The 22,896-nt window shown below is 35.8% G+C and overlaps 1 protein-coding gene across 1 annotated transcript in view; it reads left to right on the top strand.

The window, feature by feature from the left end:
• SGO2 (shugoshin 2) overlaps positions 1-22,896 on the top strand; it is a 55,089-nt gene that overhangs the window by 6,800 nt on the left and 25,393 nt on the right. Inside the window, exons 3-5 of the mRNA XM_057503713.1 lie at positions 1,540-1,715; positions 2,483-2,560; positions 17,965-18,050. Of these exons, the coding sequence (XP_057359696.1) occupies positions 1,540-1,715; positions 2,483-2,560; positions 17,965-18,050 (340 nt within the window). The remainder of the gene's footprint in view (positions 1-1,539; positions 1,716-2,482; positions 2,561-17,964; positions 18,051-22,896) is intronic.

Here is a 22,896-nt window from a genome sequence, read left to right as displayed (position 1 = left end):
GTGGTTATGATAATTTACCCTCCGTAGTCACAGCTGAATTGTCAGCTATAAAGCTGGGGTAGCCTAAGGCAACTACTTCCTACACTGCAGAGAAAATACCTATGTGACATTTCTGGAAAAGAGCTAAAAATGTGACAGATTGTTCTTTTGGCATGTTGTAGCAATTGGATAATGGGTAATCTACAGGTGGTTGGACCAGATAGGGTGCTATAGTGGGTGATTTTATATAACCAAAGCTCATCATGAGGGCACTGAGCATATTGGAGATGGGCTTTCATGGATTCTGGAGCTATTAGATGTCAGAAAGGGGAAAAAAGCCTCCCCCTTAAGTATAACAGTCCCTGAGCATTTAAAAAATGTTATTACTTTTATAAACATATTTTACATACACTGTACTTTTATTCCATAGCTTATGTTATTGAACAGTGGCATGTGAATCAGAATTATAAAAATATAATCATGCTTTAAGTATACCAAGGGAGAATACACTATATTTAAGATGAGCTTTACCAAGGAATTCACAATTAAATTGATTTGCTAACAACAGAAAAGCATTTCTGATTTAAATGAAACTACATAGTGTAAGATAAATTCTAGCTGAGATAAGCAGGTGAAGAGAGGCAACAAAGGGCCAGGTAGTTTATTTGAACGCAAATTCCCGGATGATATTCCGCGGTCTGGCTATCACAGGCTGGGGAAGTCACACTCAGCAGGGCAGGCAGCGAGTTTTTAAAGAAGATAGGGGGAGGCAGAGCTTAGATTTACAGCGGTGCGAGGATTGGGTAGCTTAAGGCACATTTTTCAGGTTGGGAGGGGGCAGCAGCCGGGGACTTTGGCACGTCATCAGTGTCTGATGTGCTCCCCCTCCCCCCAGTGCCTTCAACCTTACACATAGCACTTGAAAAGGTAAGTCTAGTTTACAATAGATGCCTAGAAATTAGGGGTGGGTTATTTGGGGTAGAGGTAGATGATCTGTCCAACATTACAGTAAGTATGTTCTCTTTCACTCAGTATTTTGAAAAATGGACTTTGGGAGCATTAACTAATTTGTTCAGTTCTGAAGCCAGGGAAATTGGCTTTAGAATTTTTACAGATAAGCTACCCTTCTAATTCCTATGGGCCATCTCCAGTTAGAGCTGTGGTATCATCTCCTCCATTCTACCTCCTAGTCAAAGGTAGGAAGGACGGCAGGGCAACAAGTATTAGTATTTATTTTGGGGGCTGACCTAATAATCTAATGCTGTGTTTATACTATAGTCTTCTTATTCCTGATTCTGTATTCACAAATATTCCACATTCCTGCAGCTCTTTTATTCTTCATCTTCTATCGAGCTTTTACTTCTTTAACTCTAAACTATAGGTTCATTTTTTTCCCCAAAACTATTATCTGTATTGCCATTCTCTTCTTTTCCAACCCTCAGTTAAAACTTAAAAAGTGGAACAGTTTTGTCTAAAATAGTTTTATTAAGGAATATGAAACTTTATCAAAAGTGTAAGTTCAATATTAACTCTTAAAAATTTTTTTAAATTTTTTTACAGACAATTCTTCTATTTTCAAAATTTCTTTAAAGCACAATAACAGGGCATTAGCTCAGGCTCTTAGTAAAGAGAAAGAGAATTCTCGAAGAATCACAACTGAAAAGATGCTATTGCAAAAAGAAGTGGAGAAACTGAATTTTGAGAACACATTTCTTCGCCTAAAGCTAAATAATTTGGTATGGAAACCATGTTATGTTTGAATTCTAAATCACAACTGAAGTCTTAACTGTGCTATTATGGAAGCTCTGAAAATGTTTTTCAAATCTCTGTTGTAACAAATTATTGAAGGAGTGTGCCATGTTAATGGACAAACTGTTAATAGGTAATAGAAGGTATCTTAAGTCTAGATTCTAGAGGTGTACTTGTGGCTCTGCAAACCAGTATAGTACCTTGATCAACATTTGATTGCCTAACATAAGCAAGGTTTAGTGCATTAATACATTTTAAGATGGGCACAGTTCTTCCAGTGACTTGAAAGGAGAGTAGTTCCCAGAATGTTTGTACTCCCCTTTAATCCCAGCATTTCGCTCTTTACGAGCCAAATAGAATGAAGACTAGTTGTTGCTTTTCCTTCCTACTTCCAATTCTGTCCACAGACAGGGAAGTAATAGCCAATGATTAGCAAGGCTGCAACTATAAACCTAACATGAATAGGAATTAATTTAAAATGGAAAAATGAACAACTGTGCGTAAGGGTTAATTCCCTGTCACTGGCTGACAATAGAAAAATGTTCGTAGGAAAATTATGATGGATAGCTCAAAAGCATTAAAAATGTGTGTGTATGTGTGTGTGTGGCTACTTGAACTATAAAGTGTTGCACCTTTTTAGTTCAATGTAATTTCATTTATTTTCTTAGTCTTAACTGATGGTATTCATAATTATATGATATACTAAACTTGAAATCTTAATTGATTAAAAGGGATTTTTATTTTACATATACAGAATAAGAAGCTTATAGAAATAGAAGCACTCATGAATAATAACTTGATAACCGCAATTGAAATGAGTACTTTTTCTGAGGTAAGTAGAATTTATGTTTAAGTAGTGTAATTTTTTAGCATTACTGAGGATAATTGAGATTAGTTAAGTAGCATCAAGTTTAGAGATTCATATCTTAAACTTTGTGCAAAGGAATGATGATACTAACTTTAACTGGCTAACAACACATTATCATTTTGTATAACTGGTTATTGAAATGTTTATATAGAAATTGGGTTTTGATTAAAAGTAACACGGGATTAGACAGCTCAGTGGAACATAATGGCCCCTAAACAGACTAAAGAATGTAAAAGATGCTAATATGTAGTATTTCAAATTAGGAAAAAATTTGTGTTATTAAAAAAAGATGGACACAATTGAAAACCTATTTGGGGGAAAGAATAGGGACAGATCCTACTTTATATCATTCTCTAAAATAAATTCTATATGGATTTAAATGTAAAAAAGGAAATCATATAAAATGAGAAGAAATTATAAATGAATTCACATTAAGTAGAAGAGGCCTTTCTATACCTGGACACAAAGATAGAAACCATAAAGAAAGCTGTTGATGAAATTTCTCAAAAAAATTTTTTAGAAGGCTAAAAATCATAAAAATAAAGGTAAATGGCAGACTGGAAAAATTGGATATGGCAGATAAAGCATTAATGTTAATAGTTAAAGAACTCTTATAATCTAGCATGAGGAGAAATAGAAAAATCAGGAAGGGAGAAGGACCAAATATTTGTGAAATTAACTCTGTTATATAAATAAGAAATATAATTGTGAAGGTAAAATATTCTTACTATGTAAACTGAAGAAAGATTAGTGAAGTCCCATTTTAGATAAATTTCTTGATAGATTCTGGAGATAGTTTATGGCTTCAGAGGGTGGCTTTTAAATGAGATTGCCTATATTTAGATACCAGCTCTGCTATTTTTTGGTTCTGTGCCTTTGGTCTTGAGTGATTTGAACCTTAGTGTCCTTATCTGCATGATGTGGGTAATGTTAGTTCAGCTGCAGAGAGTTATTAAAGAGTTAATGTAGCTAGCATGTGTCCCGGCAATAGGAAGAATGCAGTAAGTGTTAGCTATCGGTATTTTTTATTGTATGTGTGTTTTCCTGTGCTTTCTAAATTTTCTGAAAGTCTTTCTTTTTAAAAACTTTAAAAAGTCGTTTATAAGGCATTTAAATGAATAACTTTGTGGTAAGAAGATATGAGCACTTTCAGTCTATTCGGTCAATGTTCAGTTCCTTTGGCAGTATTTTTTTTTTTTTTAAATAATTATTTTTTATTGAAGGGTAGTTGACGCACAGTATTACATTACATTAGTTTCAAGTGTACAACACAGTGGTAAAACATTTATATACATAATTCTAGGTTCCAGCTATCACCCTACCAAGCTGTTACTATATCTTGACTATATTCCTTATGCTATACATTACATCCCGGTTACTTATTTATTTTACCATTGGAAGTCTGTCCTTTTTTTTTTTTTTTTTTTTGTGAGGGCATCTCTCATATTTATTGATCAAATGGTTGTTAACGACAATAAAATTCTGTATAGGGGAGTCAATGCTCAATGCACAATCATTAATCCACCCCAAGCCCAATTTTCGTCAGTCTCCAATCTTCTGAGGCATAACAAACAAGTTCTTACATGTAGAACAAATTCTTACATAATGAATAAGTTACATAGTGAACAGTACAAGGGCAGTCACCACAGAAACTTTCGGTTTTGCTCATGCATTATGAACTCTAAACAGTCAGTTCAAATATGAATACTCATTTGGTTTTTTTGTTTGTTTGTTTTGTTTTTTTTTAATAATTATTTTTTATTGAAGGGTAGTTGACGCACAGTATTACATTACATTAGTTTCAAGTGTACAACACAGTGGTAAAACATTTATATACATAATTCTAGGTTCCAGCTATCACCCTACCAAGCTGTTACAATATCTTGACTATATTCCTTATGCTATACATTACATCCCGGTTACTTTTTTATTTTACCATTGGAAGTCTGTCCTTTTTTTTTTTTTTTTTTTTTTTGTGAGGGCATCTCTCATATTTATTGATCAAATGGTTGTTAACGACAAAATTCTGTATAGGGGAGTCAATGCTCAATGCACAATCATTAATCCACCCCAAGCCTAATTTTCATCAGTCTCCAATCTTCTGAGGCATAACAAACAAGTTCTTACATGTAGAACAAATTCTTACATAATGAATAAGTTACATGGTGAACAGTACAAGGGCAGTCATCACAGAAACTTTCGGTTTTGCTCATGCATTATGAACTCTAAACAGTCAGTTCAAATATGAATACTCATTTGGTTTTTATACTTGATTTATATGTGGATACCACATTTCTCTCTTTATTATTATTATTTTTAATAAAATGCTGAAGTGGTAGGTAGATACAAGATAAAGGTAGAAAACATAGTTTAGTGTTGTAAGAGAGCACATGTAGATGATCAGGTGTGTGCCTGTAGACTATGTGTTAATCCAAGCTAGACAAGGGCAATAAAACATCCACGTATGCAGAAGATTTCTCTCAGAACAGGGGGGGGTGAGGTTCTAAGCCTCACCTCTGTTGATCCCCAATTTCTCACCTGATGGCCCCCCTGCGACTGTGCCTGTCTTAGGTTGTTCCTCCCTTGAGGAATCTTACCCGTCTCTGGCTAACCAGTCATCTTCCGGGGCCATACAGGGAAATGTGAAGTTGGTAAGTGAGAGGGAAGCCTTATTGTTTGAAAAGGTTAGCTTTTTACTTCTTTGCATATTTATGCCCTGTGGCTTCTATGCCCAGCATTTGTCTTGAGGTATCTTTACCACTTGGAAGAATTATGATACTTGGTAAATTTGATATGAGGCACGAATTCTATTTAAGGGTTGTAATTAGGAAGGAAGAAGAAAAGCTATAGAAGTAGCAGGCAGAAGAAAACATGGGAAGATTATTTCTTTGACATATCTTCTTGTAGAGTACTTCAGCATGTATAGGTTTTAAGCTACTACTTAAATTGCGCACACACATTAACATAATAGGAGTATAGTTACATAACCAAAGCATACCTGTAGTTACCAGCCATCTCCAGTGAAACCAAGAAAACCAGTCAGGCACCTTAGGCATTTGTGAAAACTTACCTATGATATGGTGGATATTGTCCAACTGAACTTGAACAGTCTGAGATAAATCACAGAAATTAAAACAACCCATTCCTGGGGAATGTTCACATCCCTTATGTTCTTTTAACAGTAAATAGTCTGTAGTTGTAAGATTTTGGAGCGCTACAATTTGCACTTCTCCTAATTCTTGGTTGAGTTCCAACAGTATAGATCCAGTCAAATTTGTTGTTTTACTGAATGCACAGGCCAGCTTAGATATATCTCCTTCCTCATTCCCATGGCAAGTCCAGGAACCGGTGGGATGAGTGCATCTACAGCTGTAGCAGTGCGTGGATCTTTGTTGGGGTTTTTTGATGATCATCTTCTGGCATGAGTCTTCCCGAGAGTGCTGATGTTGGAAGTTCTCTTTCATATTGTATCTTAGTTCATTTTCGGGGTAGCCCAATTAGGCTTTGATCCTCTGTATAAACACAAACAGACCCTTTGCCTACACTTTTATATGCCCTTTATACCCTTGTGTAGAACTCATTGGAGGTTACCACACAGGAAATGCCCTTTTTTTTTTTTTTTTTTACTTTGTTTTTGGTATCACTAATCTATACTTACATGACGAATATTATGTTTACTAGGCTCTCCCCTATACCAGGTCTCCCCTATAAACCCCTTTACAGTCACTGTCCATCAGCATAGCAAAATGTTGTAGAATCACTACTTGCCTTCTCTGTGTTGTACAGCCCTCCCTTTTCTCCTACCCCCCCATGCATGTTAATCTTAATACCCCTCTACTTCTCCCCCCCTTATCCCTCCCTACCCACCCATCCTCCCCAGTCCCTTTCCCTTTGGTACCTGTTAGTCCATTCTTGAGTTCTGTGATTCTGGTGCTGTTTTGTTCCTTCAGTTTTTCCTTTGTTCTTATATTCTACAGATAAGTGAAATCATTTGGTATTTCTCTTTCTCCGCTTGGCTTGTTTCACTGAGCATAATACCCTCCAGCTCCATCCATGTTGCTGCAAATGATTGGATTTGCCCTTTTCTTATGGCTGAGTAGTATTCCATTGTGTATATGTACCACATCTTCTTTATCCATTCATCTATTGATGGACATTTAGGTTGCTTCCAATTCTTGGCTATTGTAAATAGTGCTGCAATAAACATAGGGGTGCATCTGTCTCTCTCAAACTTGATTGCTGCGTTCTTAGGGTAAATTCCTAGGAGTGGAATTCCTGGGTCAAATGGTAAGTCTGTTTTGAGCATTTTGATGTACCTCCATACTGCTTTCCACAATGGTTGAACTAACTTACATTCCCACCAGCAGTGTAGGAGGGTTCCCCTTTCTCCACAGCCTCGCCAACATTTGTTGTTGTTTGTCTTTTGGATGGCAGCCATCCTTACTGGTGTGAGGTGATACCTCATTGTAGTTTTAATTTGCATTTCTCTGATAATTAGCGATGCGGAGCATCTTTTCATGTGTCTGTTGGCCATCTGTATTTCTTTTTTGGAGAACTGTCTGTTCAGTTCCTCTGCCCATTTTTTAATTGGGTTATTTGTTTTTTGTTTGTTGAGGCGTGTGAGCTCTTTATATATTCTGGACGTCAAGCCTTTATCGGATGTGTCATTTTCAAATATATTCTCCCATACTGTAGGGATCCTTCTTGTTCTATTGATGGTGTCTTTTGCTGTACAGAAGCTTTTCAGCTTAATATAGTCCCACTTACTCATTTTTGCTGTTGTTTTCCTTGCCCGGGGAGATATGTTCAAGAAGAGGTCACTCATGTTTATGTCTAAGAGGTTTTCACCTATGTTTTCTTCCAAGAGTTTAATGGTTTCATGGCTTACATTCAGGTCTTTGATCCATTTTGAGTTTACTTTTGTATACGGGGTTAGACAATGGTCCAGTTTCATTCTCCTACATGTAGCTGTCCAGTTTTGCCAGCACCACCTGTTGAAGAGACTGTCATTTCGCCATTGTATGTCCATGGCTCCTTTATCAAATATTAATTGACCATATATGTCTGGGTTAATGTCTGGATTCTCTAGTCTGTTCCATTGGTCTGTGGCTCTGCTCTTGTGCCAGTACCAAATTGTCTTGATTACTATGGCTTTATAGTAGAGCTTGAAGTTGGGGAGTGAGATCCCCCCTACTTTATTCTTCTTTCTCAGGATTGCTTTGGCTATTCGGGGTCTTTGGTGTTTCCATATGAATTTTTGAATTATTTGTTCCAGTTCATTGAAGAATGTTTCTGGTAGTTTCATAGGGATTGCATCAAATCTGTATATTGCTTTGGGCAGGATGGCCATTTTGACGATATTAATTCTTCCTAGCCACGAGCATGGGATGAGTTTCCATCTGTTAGTGTCCCCTTTAATTTCTCTTAAGAGTGACTTGTAGTTTTCAGAGTATAAGTCTTTCACTTCTTTAGTTAGGTTTATTCCTAGGTATTTTATTTTTTTTGATGCAATTGTGAATGGAGTTGTTTTCCTGATTTCTCTTTCTGTTGGTTCATTGTTAGTATATAGGAAAGCCACAGATTTCTGTGTGTTGATTTTGTATCCTGCAACTTTGCTGTATTCCGATATCAGTTCTAGTAGTTTTGGGGTGGAGTCTTTAGGGTTTTTTATGTACAGTATCATGTCATCTGCAAATAGTGACAGTTTAACTTCTTCTTTACCAATCTGGATTCCTTGTATTTCTTTATTTTGTCTGATTGCCATGGCTAGGACCTCCAGTACTATGTTAAATAACAGTGGAGAGAGTGGGCATCCCTGTCTAGTTCCCGATCTCAGAGGAAATGCTTTCAGCTTCTCGCTGTTCAATATAATGTTGGCTGTGGGTTTATGATAGATGGCCTTTATTATGTTGAGGTACTTGCCCTCTATTCCCATTTTGCTGAGAGTTTTTAACATGAATGGATGTTGAACTTTGTCAAATGCTTTTTCAGCATCTATGGAGATGATCATGTGGTTTTTGTCTTTCTTTTTGTTGATGTGGTGGATGATGTTGATGGACTTTTGAATGTTGTACCATCCTTGCATCCCTGGAATGAATCCCACTTGGTCATGGTGTATGATCCTTTTGATGTATTTTTGAATTCGGTTTGCTAATATTTTGTTGAGTATTTTTGCATCTACGTTCATCAGGGATATTGGTCTGTAGTTTTCTTTTTTGGTGGGGTCTTTGCCTGGTTTTGGTATTAGGGTGATGTTAGCTTCATAGAATGAGTTTGGGAGTATCCCCTCCTCCTCTATTTTTTGGAAAACTTTAAGGAGAATGGGTATTATGTCTTCCCTGTATGTCTGATAAAATTCTGAGGTAAATCCATCTGGCCCGGGGGTTTTGTTCTTTGGTAGTTTTTTGATTACCGCTTCAATTTCGTTGCTGGTAATTGGTCTGTTTAGATTTTCTGTTTCTTCCTGGGTCAATCTTGGAAGGTTGTATTTTTCTAGGAAGTTGTCCATTTCTCCTAGGTTTCCCAGCTTGTTAGCATATAGGTTTTCATAGTATTCTCCAATAATTCTTTGCATTTCCGTGGGGTCCGTCGTGATTTTTCCTTTCTTGTTTCTGATACTGTTGATTTGTGTTGACTCTCTTTTCTTCTTAATAAGTCTGGCTAGAGGCTTATCTATTTTGTTTATTTTCTCGAAGAACCAGCTCTTGGTTTCATTGATTTTTGCTATTGTTTTATTCTTCTCAATTTTATTTATTTCTTCTCTGATCTTTATTATGTCCCTCCTTCTGCTGACCTTAGGCCTCATCTGTTCTTCTTTTACCAATTTCGATAATTGTGACATTAGACCATTCATTTGGGATTGCTCTTCCTTTTTTAAATATGCTTGGATTGCTATATACTTTCCTCTTAAGACTGCTTTTGCTGTGTCCCACAGAAGTTGGGGCTTAGTGTTGTTGTTGTCATTTGTTTCCATATATTGCTGGATCTCCATTTTGATTTGGTCATTGATCCATTGATTATTGAGGAGCGTGTTGTTAAGCCTCCATGTGTTTGTGAGCCTCTTTGCTTTCTTTGTACAGTTTATTTCTAGTTTTATGCCTTTGTGGTCTGAAAAGTTGGTTGGTAGGATTTCAATCTTTTGGAATTTTCTGAGGCTCTTTTTGTGGCCTAGTATGTGGTCTATTCTGGAGAATGTTCCATGTGCACTTGAGAAGAATGTATATCCTGTTGCTTTTGGATGTAGAGTTCTATAGATGTCTATTAGGTCCATCTGCTCTACTGTGTTGTTCAGTGCTTCCGTGTCCTTACTTATTTTCTGCCCGGTGGATCTATCCTTTGGGGTGAGTGGTGTGTTGAAGTCTCCTAGAATGAATGCATTGCAGTCTATATTCCCCTTTAGTTCTGTTAGTATTTGTTTCACATATGCTGGTGCTCCTGTGTTGGGTGCATATATATTTAGAATGGTTATATCTTCTTGTTTGACTGAGCCCTTTATCATTATGTAGTGTCCTTCTTTATCTCTTGTTACTTCTTTGTTTTGAAGTCTATTTTGTCTGATATTAGTACTGCAACCCCTGCTTTCTTCTCACTGTTGTTTGCTTGAAATATGTTTTTCCATCTCTTGACTTTTAGTCTGTCCATGTCTTTGGGTTTGAGGTGAGTTTCTTGTAAGCAGCATATAGATGGGTCTTGCTTTTTTATCCATTCTGTTACTCTGTGTCTTTTGATTGGTGCATTCAACCCATTAACATTTAGGGTGATTATTGAAAGATATGTACTTATTGCCATTGCAGGCTTTAAATTCGTGGTTACCAAAGGTTCAAGGTTAGCCTCTTTAGTACCTTACTGCCTAACTTAGCTCGCTTATTGAGCTGTTATATACACTGTCTGGAGATTCTTTTCTTCTCTCCCTTCTTGTTCCTCCTCCTCGATTCTTCATATGTTGGGTGTTTTGTGCTGTGCTCTTTCTAGGAGTGCTCCCGTCTAGAGCAGTCCCTGTAAGATGTTCTGTAGAGGTGGTTTGTGGAAAGCAAATTCCCTCAGCTTTTGTTTGTCTGGGAATTGTTTAATCCCACCGTCATATTTGAATGATAGTCGTGCTGGATACAGTATCCTTGGTTCATGGCCCTTCTGTTTCATTGTATTAAATATATCATGCCATTCTCTTCTGGCCTGTAGGGTTTCTGTTGAGAAGTCTGACGTTAGCCTGATGGGTTTCCCTTTATAGGTGACCTTTTTCTCTCTAGCTGCCTTTAACACTCTTTCCTTGTCCTTGATCTTTGCCATTTTAATTATTATGTGTCTTGGTGTTGCCCTTCTTGGATCCTTTCTGTTGGGGGTTCTGTGTATTTCCGTGGTCTGTTCGATTACTTCCTCCCCCAGTGTGGGGAAGTTTTCAGCAATTATTTCTTCTAAGATACTTTCCATCTCTTTTCCTCTCTCTTCTTCTTCTGGGACCCCTATAATACGGATATTGTTCCTTTTGGATTGGTCACACAGTTCTCTTAATATTGTTTCATTCCTGGAGATCCTTTTGTCTCTCTCTATGTCAGCTTCTATGCGTTCCTGTTCTCTGATTTCAATTCCATCAATGGCCTCTTGCATTCTATCCATTCTGCTTATAAACCCTTCCAGAGTTTGTTTCATTTCTGCGATCTCCTTTCTGGCATCTGTGATCTCCTTCCGGACTTCATCCCATTTCTCTTGCGTATTTCTCTGCATCTCTGTCAGCATGTTTATGATTCTTATTTTGAATTCTTTTTCAGGGAGACTGGTTAGGTCTGTCTCCTTCTCTGGTGTTGTCTCTGTGATCTTTGTCTGCCTGTAGGTTTGCCTTTTCATGGTGATAGGAATAGTCTGCAGAACTGGGACGAGTGACGGCTGGAAGGACTTCCTTTCTTGTTGGTTTGTGGCCCTCCTCTCCTGGGAGAACAGCGACCTCTAGTGGCTTGTGCTGCGCAGCTGCGCGCAGACAGTGTTTCTGCTTCCTGCCCGGCTGCTATGGAGTTTATCTCCGCTGTTGCTGTGGGCGTGGCCTAGCTCGGGCAGCTGCTCCAAAATGGTGGAGTCGCGTTGGAGCAGGAGCTGCTGGGAGGCTATTTATCTCCGTAAGGGGCCTCCCTGCTCCCTGCAGCCCAGGGGTTAGGGTGCCCAGAGATCCCGGATTCCCTACCTCTGGATTAAGTGACCCGCCCTGCCCCTTTAAGACTTCCAAAAAGCACCCGCCAAACCAAAACAACGACCACCAAAAAAAAAAAAAAAAGAAAAAAAAATTTTTTTAATTAAAAAAAAAAAAAAAAGGTGGTTGTTCGTTTTTCTTTATTCTCCGGTGCCAGCCTCAGGCCTCTGCTCACCGGTCTTTCTGTCCTGTTTCACTAGTATTGGGTTCCCTATCCCTTTAAGACTTCCAAAAAGCGCTCGCCAAAACAAAACAGCAAAAAAGCAAAAAGAAAAATGGTCGCGCGCTTTTCTTATGTCCTCTGGCGCCCAGCCTCCAGTGCCCGCTCACTGTTCTTGCTGCCCTGTTTTCCTAGTATCCAGCGCCCTGCACTCTGGCCCGGATGGCTGGGGCTGGGTGTTCGGCAGTCCTGTGCTCCGTCTCCCTCCCGCTCTGCCTATTCTTCTCCCGCCGGGAGCTGGGGGGAGGGGCGCTCGGCTCCCGCGGGGCCGGGGCTTGTATATTACCCCCTTCGCGCGGCGCTGGCTTCTCTCAGGTGTGGATGTGATCTGGATATTGTCCTGTGTCCTCTGGTCTTTATTCTAGGAAGGGTTGTCTTTGTTATATTTTCATAGATATGTGTTGTTTTGGGAGGAGATTTCCGGGGCTCTACTCATGCCGCCATCTTCCAGTCACTCCCTCCCTTTGGCAGTATTTTTGTAAGTGCTAGCTAAAGAATAGGTATTTTATGCTCAACTTAATCCACATTTGGATGAAGTAAAGTTTTGTATAAATGTTCTTGTGGAATAATGTTCACAGGGGGTTTAGCTACTAGCATTACAAATCTGATACCTAGTACAACCAGTGAGCAAAGATGTGCCTTAATACATTTAGCACCCTCTAAGGAGAAGAGATGCTTTTCCCTGGGTAGGTGGGTATGAGGAGTCAGAAAGGGGCTCTGTTTTGTTGGTCAGCTTGCAGGACTGAATTGAATTGCCCTGAATAAATTACTAAGATGAAAAATCAGATAACTAATGGCAGTGCGGAGTGGAGAGTCAGTACCTGAATGGACTTGGAGAGTAAGAAAAAGAAGCTAATTGGCGAGATGTGGAAGAGGGGAGGGTAATAATACTCATACCTCCAGGAACTTTGGAGAACAGATAGCCCTAAAAACATCGCTCAACTGTTTGATGTGAGTTATGTGATGAAAGAATCCTCCATTGGTTCTTTACAAAATCTTTAGTGAAGTCAACTTGTTCCCAGATGCTTTTTGTGTAGTTCTCTTTGGAGAATTCAGAGAGGGCTAAGATCAGCATCTGGATTTAGGAAAGTAGAACACAATAAGTAGATGCACAAGTTGGAGAATGAAGGGATGGCATACAACTTTGGTGTCTACTTCCTTGGACTTAATATTATTTAACAGACTAACTTTTGCATAGTAAGTTTAGTGATTCTTTTTCTTTTTAGTTGCCAGGGAGGATGATTGGTAATATAGACACATGGTTCTAATATCAACAGTATGTGTGGAACAAAGTGTAGAATAAAGCCTCACATGTGCTTCTGTACTGCCTTCAGCTACTTTCTCCTCTTCTTCTTACATCTTGTGCAGGTAATTGCCTTCATTTGTTTCTTTATACTAAAACAAAAACAAGTTATCTTCTTTCTTACACAAAAGATAGCATACTATAGTAACTATTCAATGCTTTATTCTTTTTTTATGTGACATATCTTGAAGCGTTCTCCATGTGATTACAGGGAATGGTTTGTCATTCCTTTTTGGTGCTGTGTAGGATAGATCCAGAATGGATTTCTAATCTGTTTAAGTAGGCTTTCCTTCTTGGACACTGGGTTATCTTTTGCTGTTTGGCTTGACTTTAGGGTAGAATACCTTTTTCTCTTGCATTATTAATTTTTTCCCTTCCTTCTGAATTATTCCCAAGAGGATACAAAAAAATGTTATCTTCCATCTTTTATTTTATTTTATTTTATTTTTTTGAGAGGGCATCTCTCATATTTATTGATCAAATGGTTGTTAACAACAATAAAATTCTGTGTAGGGGACTCAACGCGCAATCATTAATCAACCCCAAGCCTAATTCTCAACAGTCTCCAATCTTCTGATCTTCCATCTTTTAAAAAAAAGGAAACAAAAATAAAACCTCTTACTCTACCCCCACCCCCAGCTACTACCTCATTTTTCTCCTTACCTTTATGGCAAAACTTTTAAGAGATTTGTTCAGCTGTATCTAGTTTTCTCTTAAACCATAGCAGTTGGCTTTTCACTACCTTCTCACTGAAACTGTTCTGAAAATTGAGCTGCATGTTTTTAAAACCTCTGGATGTTTCTTGGCCTTTTAGAATACTACACTCTCCTAAGTTTCCTCCTACTTTTCTGACTGTTCTTTTTCAGTCTGTTTGTTGGTTCCTTTTTATTTTCCTGACTGCTAAATTTTGGTTACCTTAGGATTCAGTGCTTGGACTTTTCTCTTCTTGTTTCCTAAATGATTTTATCCAGTCTCATGGTTTTGATTACTGTTAAATATTGAAGACTCCCAAATTTGCATCTCTAGCCTGGTCATCTCCTCTGAACTTATACAATACATATCTAACTACCTACTGGGAATTTCCATTTGGATGTCTAAGAGGCCATCTCACATTTCATGTTTGCCACCTAATCTGTTCCTTTTGGGGTCTTCCTCTCAGGTAATTATGATTCCACGTTCCTGTCTTTTCCTCATACCCCACATCAGATTTTTTAGCACTGCCTTAAAAATCAGTTCAGAATTCTATGACATCACAATCTTCACTTTCACTGCCCATGCCGATGTCACCATTCTCTCTTAGCTGGAGCTTGGACTTGCATCCGGACGTGGGTGTCTCGCTTCTGCTTTTGCCTCTCTTCTCTTCACAGCAGAGTGGCCAGAGTGACCCTGTGAAAGGGTTAGTCTCTGCTTGAAACCCTCCCAGAACCTCCCATTTCCTCCACTGCCCACTCTCACCTGAAAACTGAAACTCTTGTTCTTTCTCTTACTTCACCTGCCACTCTCCCTTCCCTGCTCTTCCCCACACAGGCCTCCTCCTGGTTCTCAAACACAGGCGAGCAGCCACCTCAGGGCCTCTCCTGTTCTTCCTTCACAAGGCTAGTTACTTTATTTTCTTCAAATTTTGAATCAAAAATCACTTCAGTGAAGCTTCCCTGGCAACCCTGTGAAAATCTGATCCTTCTCCATCTCTACCCCAGCATTTGATATTCTCCTTCTCTGCTTTTTTTTCCTTAGCACTTAACCCTTATAGCATATAATCTTACTTAGTAATTCTATTGTTCATCCCACCAGACTATAATAAACTTCTTGAGCGCAGGATTTTTGTCTACCAGAACGATATCTAGAACATATTAGAATGCAGTAAATACTTACAAAATGTTGCATAGTTTTTCCCTATTAAAAAAATTTTTTTAAGGATGATGTACATATTCATCCTGTTATACTTCTATTGTTGAGCTTTTTAAATAAATAATGGTAAATCATGTAAAATATCTTTTTAGCATCTATGGTAGTGATCATGGGGTCTTTTCTTTTTTAGGTGTATTAATATGATGACTTCTATTAGTAGCTTTCCTAATTTTGTAATTCTACAATAAACTTCAGAAATAAATTATTATTCTGTTAATGTGCTGCTGAATTATTTTTGCCAATATTTTGTTTAGTAATTTTTCTATTGTTTTTCATAAGTGAAGTTTCCTTGAAGTTTTCTTTTTATACAGTCTTTAGGCATTGGTAAAAATGCTATAAATACTAAACTCATAAAAACAATATGGATATTGTCCTTTTCCTATGCTCTGGAAAAAACATATAGTATTAAAATTATGTTTTCTTTAAAGGTGTCAATTCTTCTGTGAAAACATCTGGACCTGGACCTTTTTTAGTGGGAATTGTCATTCTTTGTTGCTGACTATTTTTTATATGCCTCTCGGTTTGCTTAGGAAAATTTCTTTTTCTTGTGGTTAGTTTTATTCAATTATATTTCCTTAGAAAATGATCTCCTTCATCCGTATTTTCATATTGGTTTTGTCTGTTTTGTATTTCCCCAGTTGACTAATTTTGTGTATTTGGGCTTTTCCCTGTTTTTCTTTTTTTTTTCCTTCCTGGGTTAGGTGGTTGTGATTTTTTTTCCCTCTTTTGAAAGAACCATCTATGGGATTTAATTTTGAATTCTACTATTTTAGTGTTTCATACTTGTTTTTGCTTTTATTTTTGGTAATAAGTCTTCTGCTTTTCTGTGGTTTATTTTTTCTAATGAGTCAGATGTTTATTTCGTTTATTTTTTATTCTTTCTTAACTCCGGAGGATGGTATCATTTTTCTCATACAGCTCTCAAGATTTTTGTCTTTAGTTTTGAGAAATTGGACTGTGATGTACCTTGGCATGAATTGCTAGTTCGTCTTTGTTGGGGTTCACTCAGCTTGCATACACACATTGATTGCTTTTGCCAACTTTGGGGCATTTTCTGCCATTATTTCTCCAAAACTTTTTTGGTCCTGCCTTCTTTCTCTTCTTTTAGGACATAAATATCACATTTTATTGTAGTCCCACAACTCCCTGGCCTTCTGTTAATTTTTTTTTAGTCTCCTCTTTTGCTCAGATTGGATACTTCATATTGCTCTATCTTTAAGTTCATAGATTCCCCCCCTCTGCCCTCTCCATTTTGCTGTAAAGCCCATGGAGTTTTTCATGAAAATTAATTAATTTTATTTTGGTTATTGTATTTTTCAGTCCTAAATTTCCCTTTAGTTCTTCCTTATATCTTCTATTTATTTGCTGAGATTTTCTGTTTCTTTGCTGAGCTTTTGTCTTCATTTGTTTTAAGCATGTTGTAATTGCTTATTGAAAAATATTTATGATAGTTGCTTTAAAATCTTTGTTAGATAATTCCAACACCTGTGTTGTTCTTGATGGTGGTGTCTGTTGATTGTCTTTTTATATTCAAATTTAGATTTTCCTAATTGGTATGCTGAGTTATTTAACCTGGACATTTTAGGTTTTATATTATGAGACTCCAGATCTTACTCAAACTGTCTGTTTCAGCAGACTTTCTCTGACAGCATGCCTGTGGTAAAGGGAAGTGTTACCTACTGTCTAGTGGGGTAGGGTCAAAGTTTAGGTCCCCCACTCAGCCTCTTTTGACATGCTGACTGAGGTCGGGGGGTGCCTCATGACTTTTATGGCCTTCACTGACACCAGGATTGGAGGAATGATGAAGGGGGAGGTTGCTACCATTGAAGAGTAGTGAAAATCCTGACTTTCTACTAGACTGCCCTGTGTCTTTTCCACTGACAGTGCGGGGTGGGTGAGGTGCTGGTTAGCATGACACTGTCCCAGCTCTCCCCTCAGACTTTTCTGATGGTCACCCTTGGGTTGGAGGAGAGTTGCCTTGTTGTGGCTTGGTGAGTGGAAGTCTAGGATCCTCAGTTTGGCTTTTGCAACTTTGTAAAAAATTAATTGACCAAATATATGTGGATCTATTTTTGGACTCTAATTCTGTTTCATTGATCTATTTGTCTCTTTGCTAATGCTCTATTGTCTCAATTACTATGGCCCTCTAACTTGGTTCTTTTTCAGAGTTGTTTTCAGCTGTTCTAGGTCCTTTACATTTCCATGTGGACTTTAAAGTTAACTTGTCAATTTGGCCATACTCCTGTTCTAAGTTACACTGTAATAGGAAGACATAATTGTATGTTGCCAAATTTCATGATCTTTATTAAACAATTAAAACATGTTCAGGAAATGTGATAAAATTTAGAAAACATAGATAGGCAAAATTTTAAAGATACATTAAAATCACTCAGACTTTGAAGTTTAAAAAACTTAAAAATATATATTATACAATCCAACATTACATGGTACATATATAGACATTAGCATATTGCATATATATATATATGTAGAGACTTCATATATGTTGGGTATATATACCTTTGGTATTTATTCATATGCATAGAGAAAATTTGGGAAGTTATCTACCAGAATATTAGTAGTGATTGTTTTTGGATAGCATGATTAAGGCCATTATTCTCATTCAGCTATTGAAAACTTATGCAAGAATTGTTCTATTACTGTTGGTATTCTTGTATAATTCAGTGCTTTAATAACAAACGTGATCTAATAAGATTAGAAATTTTGTTCCTTTTCATTTTCTTTATTTTCAAAAATAGTTTCATCAGAATACCTTTCTACTGCCCACTAGCAAGAAGAAACGGGTCAGTAAACAGTGCAAGTTGATGCGTCTCCCATTTGCAAGGTAATGCTTCAAAATATGGCTAAACGATAACTTGCACATTTCTACCTACATTGGACTTTTCAATAGTTTTTATTTAGTCTGCTTCCTTGAAACATAAAAAAAAATTAAAAATAAATACTTGTTAACATTGTACCAGTAAAAGATTTTGAAGACATAATCTAATGGAATTCAGCTTTAAACTTTGAAATAGCTTTCCCAGACACTAGAGAAGAGGCACAGGTGGACCTTTAGTTTCATGGATCTGAATTAGACTGGCTCAAGAGTACTTAGATTTTTATAGAACATAGTCAGTTTTTGTGTGTGTTATACAGTGTTCGGGTTTCATCAACCTATAGTTAACTACCAAGACAGATTATTTGTAGCATTTGTCTTCAGGTTGTGTCTCCAGGTCTCCAAGGAAACTTGCCCATCAGTTCACTAACCAAGCTCATTTGTAGTATCCTGATACTCTTCAATTCTTTTCTTCTTTTTTCCCCAGGCCACCGCTGTTGTGTTTTCTCCTGAATAAACCTGATAGCTCTTTCCACCTTTATTATCTTGCATACTGCCCCAAGCTTTAAAATTAACTTTGATCATTGCTGTTTTTTGGGCCAAAATGTCCATTTCTGGATTAATTTGATTATAAGTCAGAGTAAACATCCTATTTCAAACCTGTCATTTTAAAGACAATCTCTGAGGTCTAGAAGGTAAAATGACTCAATTAATAGCATTGACCAAAATTTAATTGTCTCTTTTAGACAATGTTCTTTCTGTTATATAACTTAGAGATTTAATATCTTCATTTATGTGCACAACTAAATGCACTTTTCAATATACAAATAGTATGTTGAAATACTGTGTGTATCATAATTAAAAACTCTTATATTTACTGTGTCACTTTCTATTCTTTCTAGTTTATTGCATCGTTTTGCCCATTATGCTGTACTAGCACCACATTGCACAAGTAAACTTTAATTGCTGTAGTTTTAAAATAGTACATTTTGTAGTCTTATAGTTCCTTTACTTAGCTCTTCTTCAAAATATCCTAATTTTCAGCTGTCATTATGCACTCATTATTTCATATAAACAAATGAATCAAGTGTCAACTTGCTCTTGAAAAACTGCATTGTATTTTTAAAGTAGTCTTTTGTTTGAAGTGTAATATATTAGAAAAGTGCAAAAATGTTTTAGAGAGTAGTGAATTTTCGTAAGTGAACACTGTTGTATAACCAGTACCCAGACCAAGAAACAGAACATTACCAGTACTTCAAGTACCTCCTTGGGCCCCCTTGTAGTCATTACTCAGCCTTCCTTCCAAGGATAAATATTATCCTGACTTCTAACATTATATGGATTTATTAATTTTGCCTCGTTTTGAACTTCATATAATAAATAATCCAGGATATATGATTTTTGTCTCTGGTTTCTTTTGCTCAGCTATTTGTTTGTGGGATTCATCTGTATTGTCATATGTAATTATAGAACAGTCATTCTCATTCCTGTACAGTATTCCATTTTATGGGTGTACTTTAATTTAACCGTACTTCTGATGGTGGACATTTGCTTTTTTTCTAGTTTTGGCCTATTGCAAGTAGTACTGCCATATGTATGATTTTTGATTAATGTATGTACATGTTTCTATTGGTTATATACCTAGGCATAGAATTAATGTGTTTATATATATTGGCTTTAAGAGAAACTGCCAAACAGTTTTCTAAAGGAGTTATACCAATTTCCATTTCTAGTAGCAATATATGAGAATTTCTGTTCTATGTCCCCAACACTTGTTATTGTCTTTTTCATTTTGGCCATATAAGGATATGTAGTGGTATTAAGTTGAGGTTTTAACTTTGATTTCTCTGATAATTAATGGAGTTAAGCATCTGTTTATATGTTAATTTTTTCTATTGGATTGTCTTTTTTTTTTTTTTTACGAATTTTCAGTTGTATCTATATATTGTATGTAAATTTTTTATACATTACAGATATCTTTTACTTTGTGGCTTGCCTTGTCACTCTCTTAATGATACCTTTAGATGAACAGAAGTTCTTTATAAAATCTGATCTATATATCTATATATCTACATTTATTTAACACCCTCCCCTTTATAGTTAACATTTCCTGTGTCATTTTAAGAAAATCTTTACCAGTTGGGATATCATGAGGTGCTCTGTGTTTTCTTTAAGAGCTTTATTATTTTCCCTTTCACATTTAGATCTTCAGTCTACCTAGAATTTTGAGTATGATGTGAGAAGAAAGCATCATAATTTGTTTTTTTCATGTGGAAATCTGTTGACCTTGCATCCATCTTTTTCCCACCTCATTGCAGTGTCATGTGTATCATAAATCAGGTGACTAGATATGTATGGGTCTGTTTCTAAATTCACTATTCTGTTACATGAGGTTTTTTTGTCAATATCACTATCTTAATTACTAACTTTAAAGTAAGCCTTGATATTTGATAGTGTGAATCTCCATTTTATTTATGTTTTTGTTCTTGCATATTCTCTTGGCTATTCTTGACCCTTTGCATTTCCTTGTGAATTTAGGATCAACTTGTGAGTTTACACACACACACACACACACACACACACACACACACTCACACTTTTGGACTTTTGATTGGCATTCATAGTATAGTTCAGTTTCAGGAAAACTGATATTTTATAAAATTGAGTGCTCCACCCATGAACATGGTATATCACTCTGTTTAGATATATACTTTCTCTCAATGTTTTGTTTTTTGAATGGCTGTTGAATTTTATCAAATGATTTTTCTATCACTGTTGAAAAGATATTACTGTTCTCTTTTTTTCTTATTAATGTAAGGAATTTTTAATATTTTTTTCTGTTAATGTAATGAATTGTAAGGACTTATTTTTTGAATTTTAAATCACCATTGAATTCCTACAATGAACTGCTCCTGATGATCTATTCTTTTGATATGTCACTAAATTTTATTTGATAATTTTAAAAGGATTTTGGTGTGTATGTTAATAATGAAGACATAATATGTCTTGTAATATATTTTGTCAAGTCTTGGTATTTATATTATGCTGGTCACAGTAAATGAGTTGATAAGTTCACCTCTGTGAACTTATCCACAAATATTCCACAAATATTCTGTAAGTGTTTGTATAAAATTGTTTATGTTTTTCTTTTTGTTTTCTTTAAATGTTTGGGAGAGGTTATCTGGGCCTGCAGTATTCTTGTGGAAACATCTCTTTTCAATAGATAAAAGAAAATATATTCACATTTTCTATTTCTTGTGTCAGATTTGTTAATTTTTTAAAAAGACTTGTCCATTTCATCTAAAATACCAAATTAATGAAATGATATATAGTTCATAATACTTACAGTTTTGTGTTTAATGTCTGTAGGGTATGTAAATTATTACATGTTCTCGTTTTCTTTCTCAATATTGGCTATTTGTGTTTTCTCACTTTTCTTGATTTGTTTTGCTCTTGGGGTTTATCATTTCATCTTTGCAAAAATGAATTGTCTTTTGGGCTATGCTGAACTTTAGTTTTAGTATATTTGTTTTCTATTGCATTTATTTTGCTGTTCACTATTTGTTTTTGCTTTGTCTTTTCAATTTAAAAATTTGATTTATTATTACTGGTATTTGTTTCTTGAGATAGTTTAGATTATTGATTTTCAGCCTTTCTTTTAAAAAGTTTGCATTTATGGCTGTCTTTCTATAAGTACAGCTTTAGTTATCTCCCACAATTTTTGACATGCCATATCCTTATTATCATTCAGTTCAGAATATTTTATTTTTTTTGTTTTAATATATTCTTTGACCTATGGATCATTTACAAGTATATTGTTTAATTTCTAAGCAGCTGGGCATTTTTCTAAGTACTTTTTGTGGTTGTTTTCTAGTGTAATTCCATTGTAGTAACAGAACATAGTTCAAATGATTGTAGCCTTTTAAAATTTATCGAGACCTGTATTAGAACACACTTTCTCTTATTCAGTAAATGTTTTGGGTACACGTGAAAATAATATGTGTTTTATGGTTGTTGGATACAGTATTATATATGTGACATCTGTGTCACTTATTATGTTATGTAGCTCTTCTATTATCCTTCCTGCTTCTCTTTGCCTGTTTATTAGCTCTTGAGAAAAGTACATTAAAGTCTATCACTATAATTATGGAGTCACCTATTTCTCCTTTTAGTTTTCTCAATTTTTGCTTTATAAATTTTAAAGTTGTTACTAGATGCATATAAATTGAGGATTGGTTTCTTTTCCTGATAATTTGATTGTCTTATCACTATGAAATATTTCTAGAAATGATTCTTGCTTTAAAATATACTTGTCTGACATACATTTCCATAGTATAAATTTCTTTATAAGTTTACTTCCAAACTCTGTTATATTTAAAATGCATATAGGTTCATCTTTTTTATTATCATCTCTTTTAATTAGAATCTTAGAATTAGATTAATTAATTAGATTAGTTGGATTTATATCTGTCATCTAGTTATTTTCTATTTTGAGCCACCTATTTTATGTTCCTTTTTCTCTCCTTTTTGATTTCTTTTGAAATAAAATATTTTTCTTGTCTATTAACTTGTTACCCTCTATCATTCCTCTATTATTCCTTCTGTTATTGCTATTATTCCTCTATCACCATACTTAAAGTAACATTCATCCTTGAGTTTTAACACTCTAACACAAATTATTACTTTACCACTTCTTCAATAATGCTGGCTCTTAGAATATTTCAACTGTACATTCTTTTGTCCTGTCTTTATGTTCTTATTATATATTTTCATTCTGCATATATCTTTTTTACCTCTAATTTTTTTATTGATTACATATTGAAATAATATTTTTGATATACTGGATTAATAAAAC

This window comes from Manis pentadactyla, chromosome 6 (assembly GCF_030020395.1).
Source record: "Manis pentadactyla isolate mManPen7 chromosome 6, mManPen7.hap1, whole genome shotgun sequence".
Taxonomy (NCBI): domain Eukaryota; kingdom Metazoa; phylum Chordata; class Mammalia; order Pholidota; family Manidae; genus Manis; species Manis pentadactyla.
Note: the sequence above shows the minus strand (reverse complement) of the source record. Positions and strands in the feature narration are given on the sequence as shown.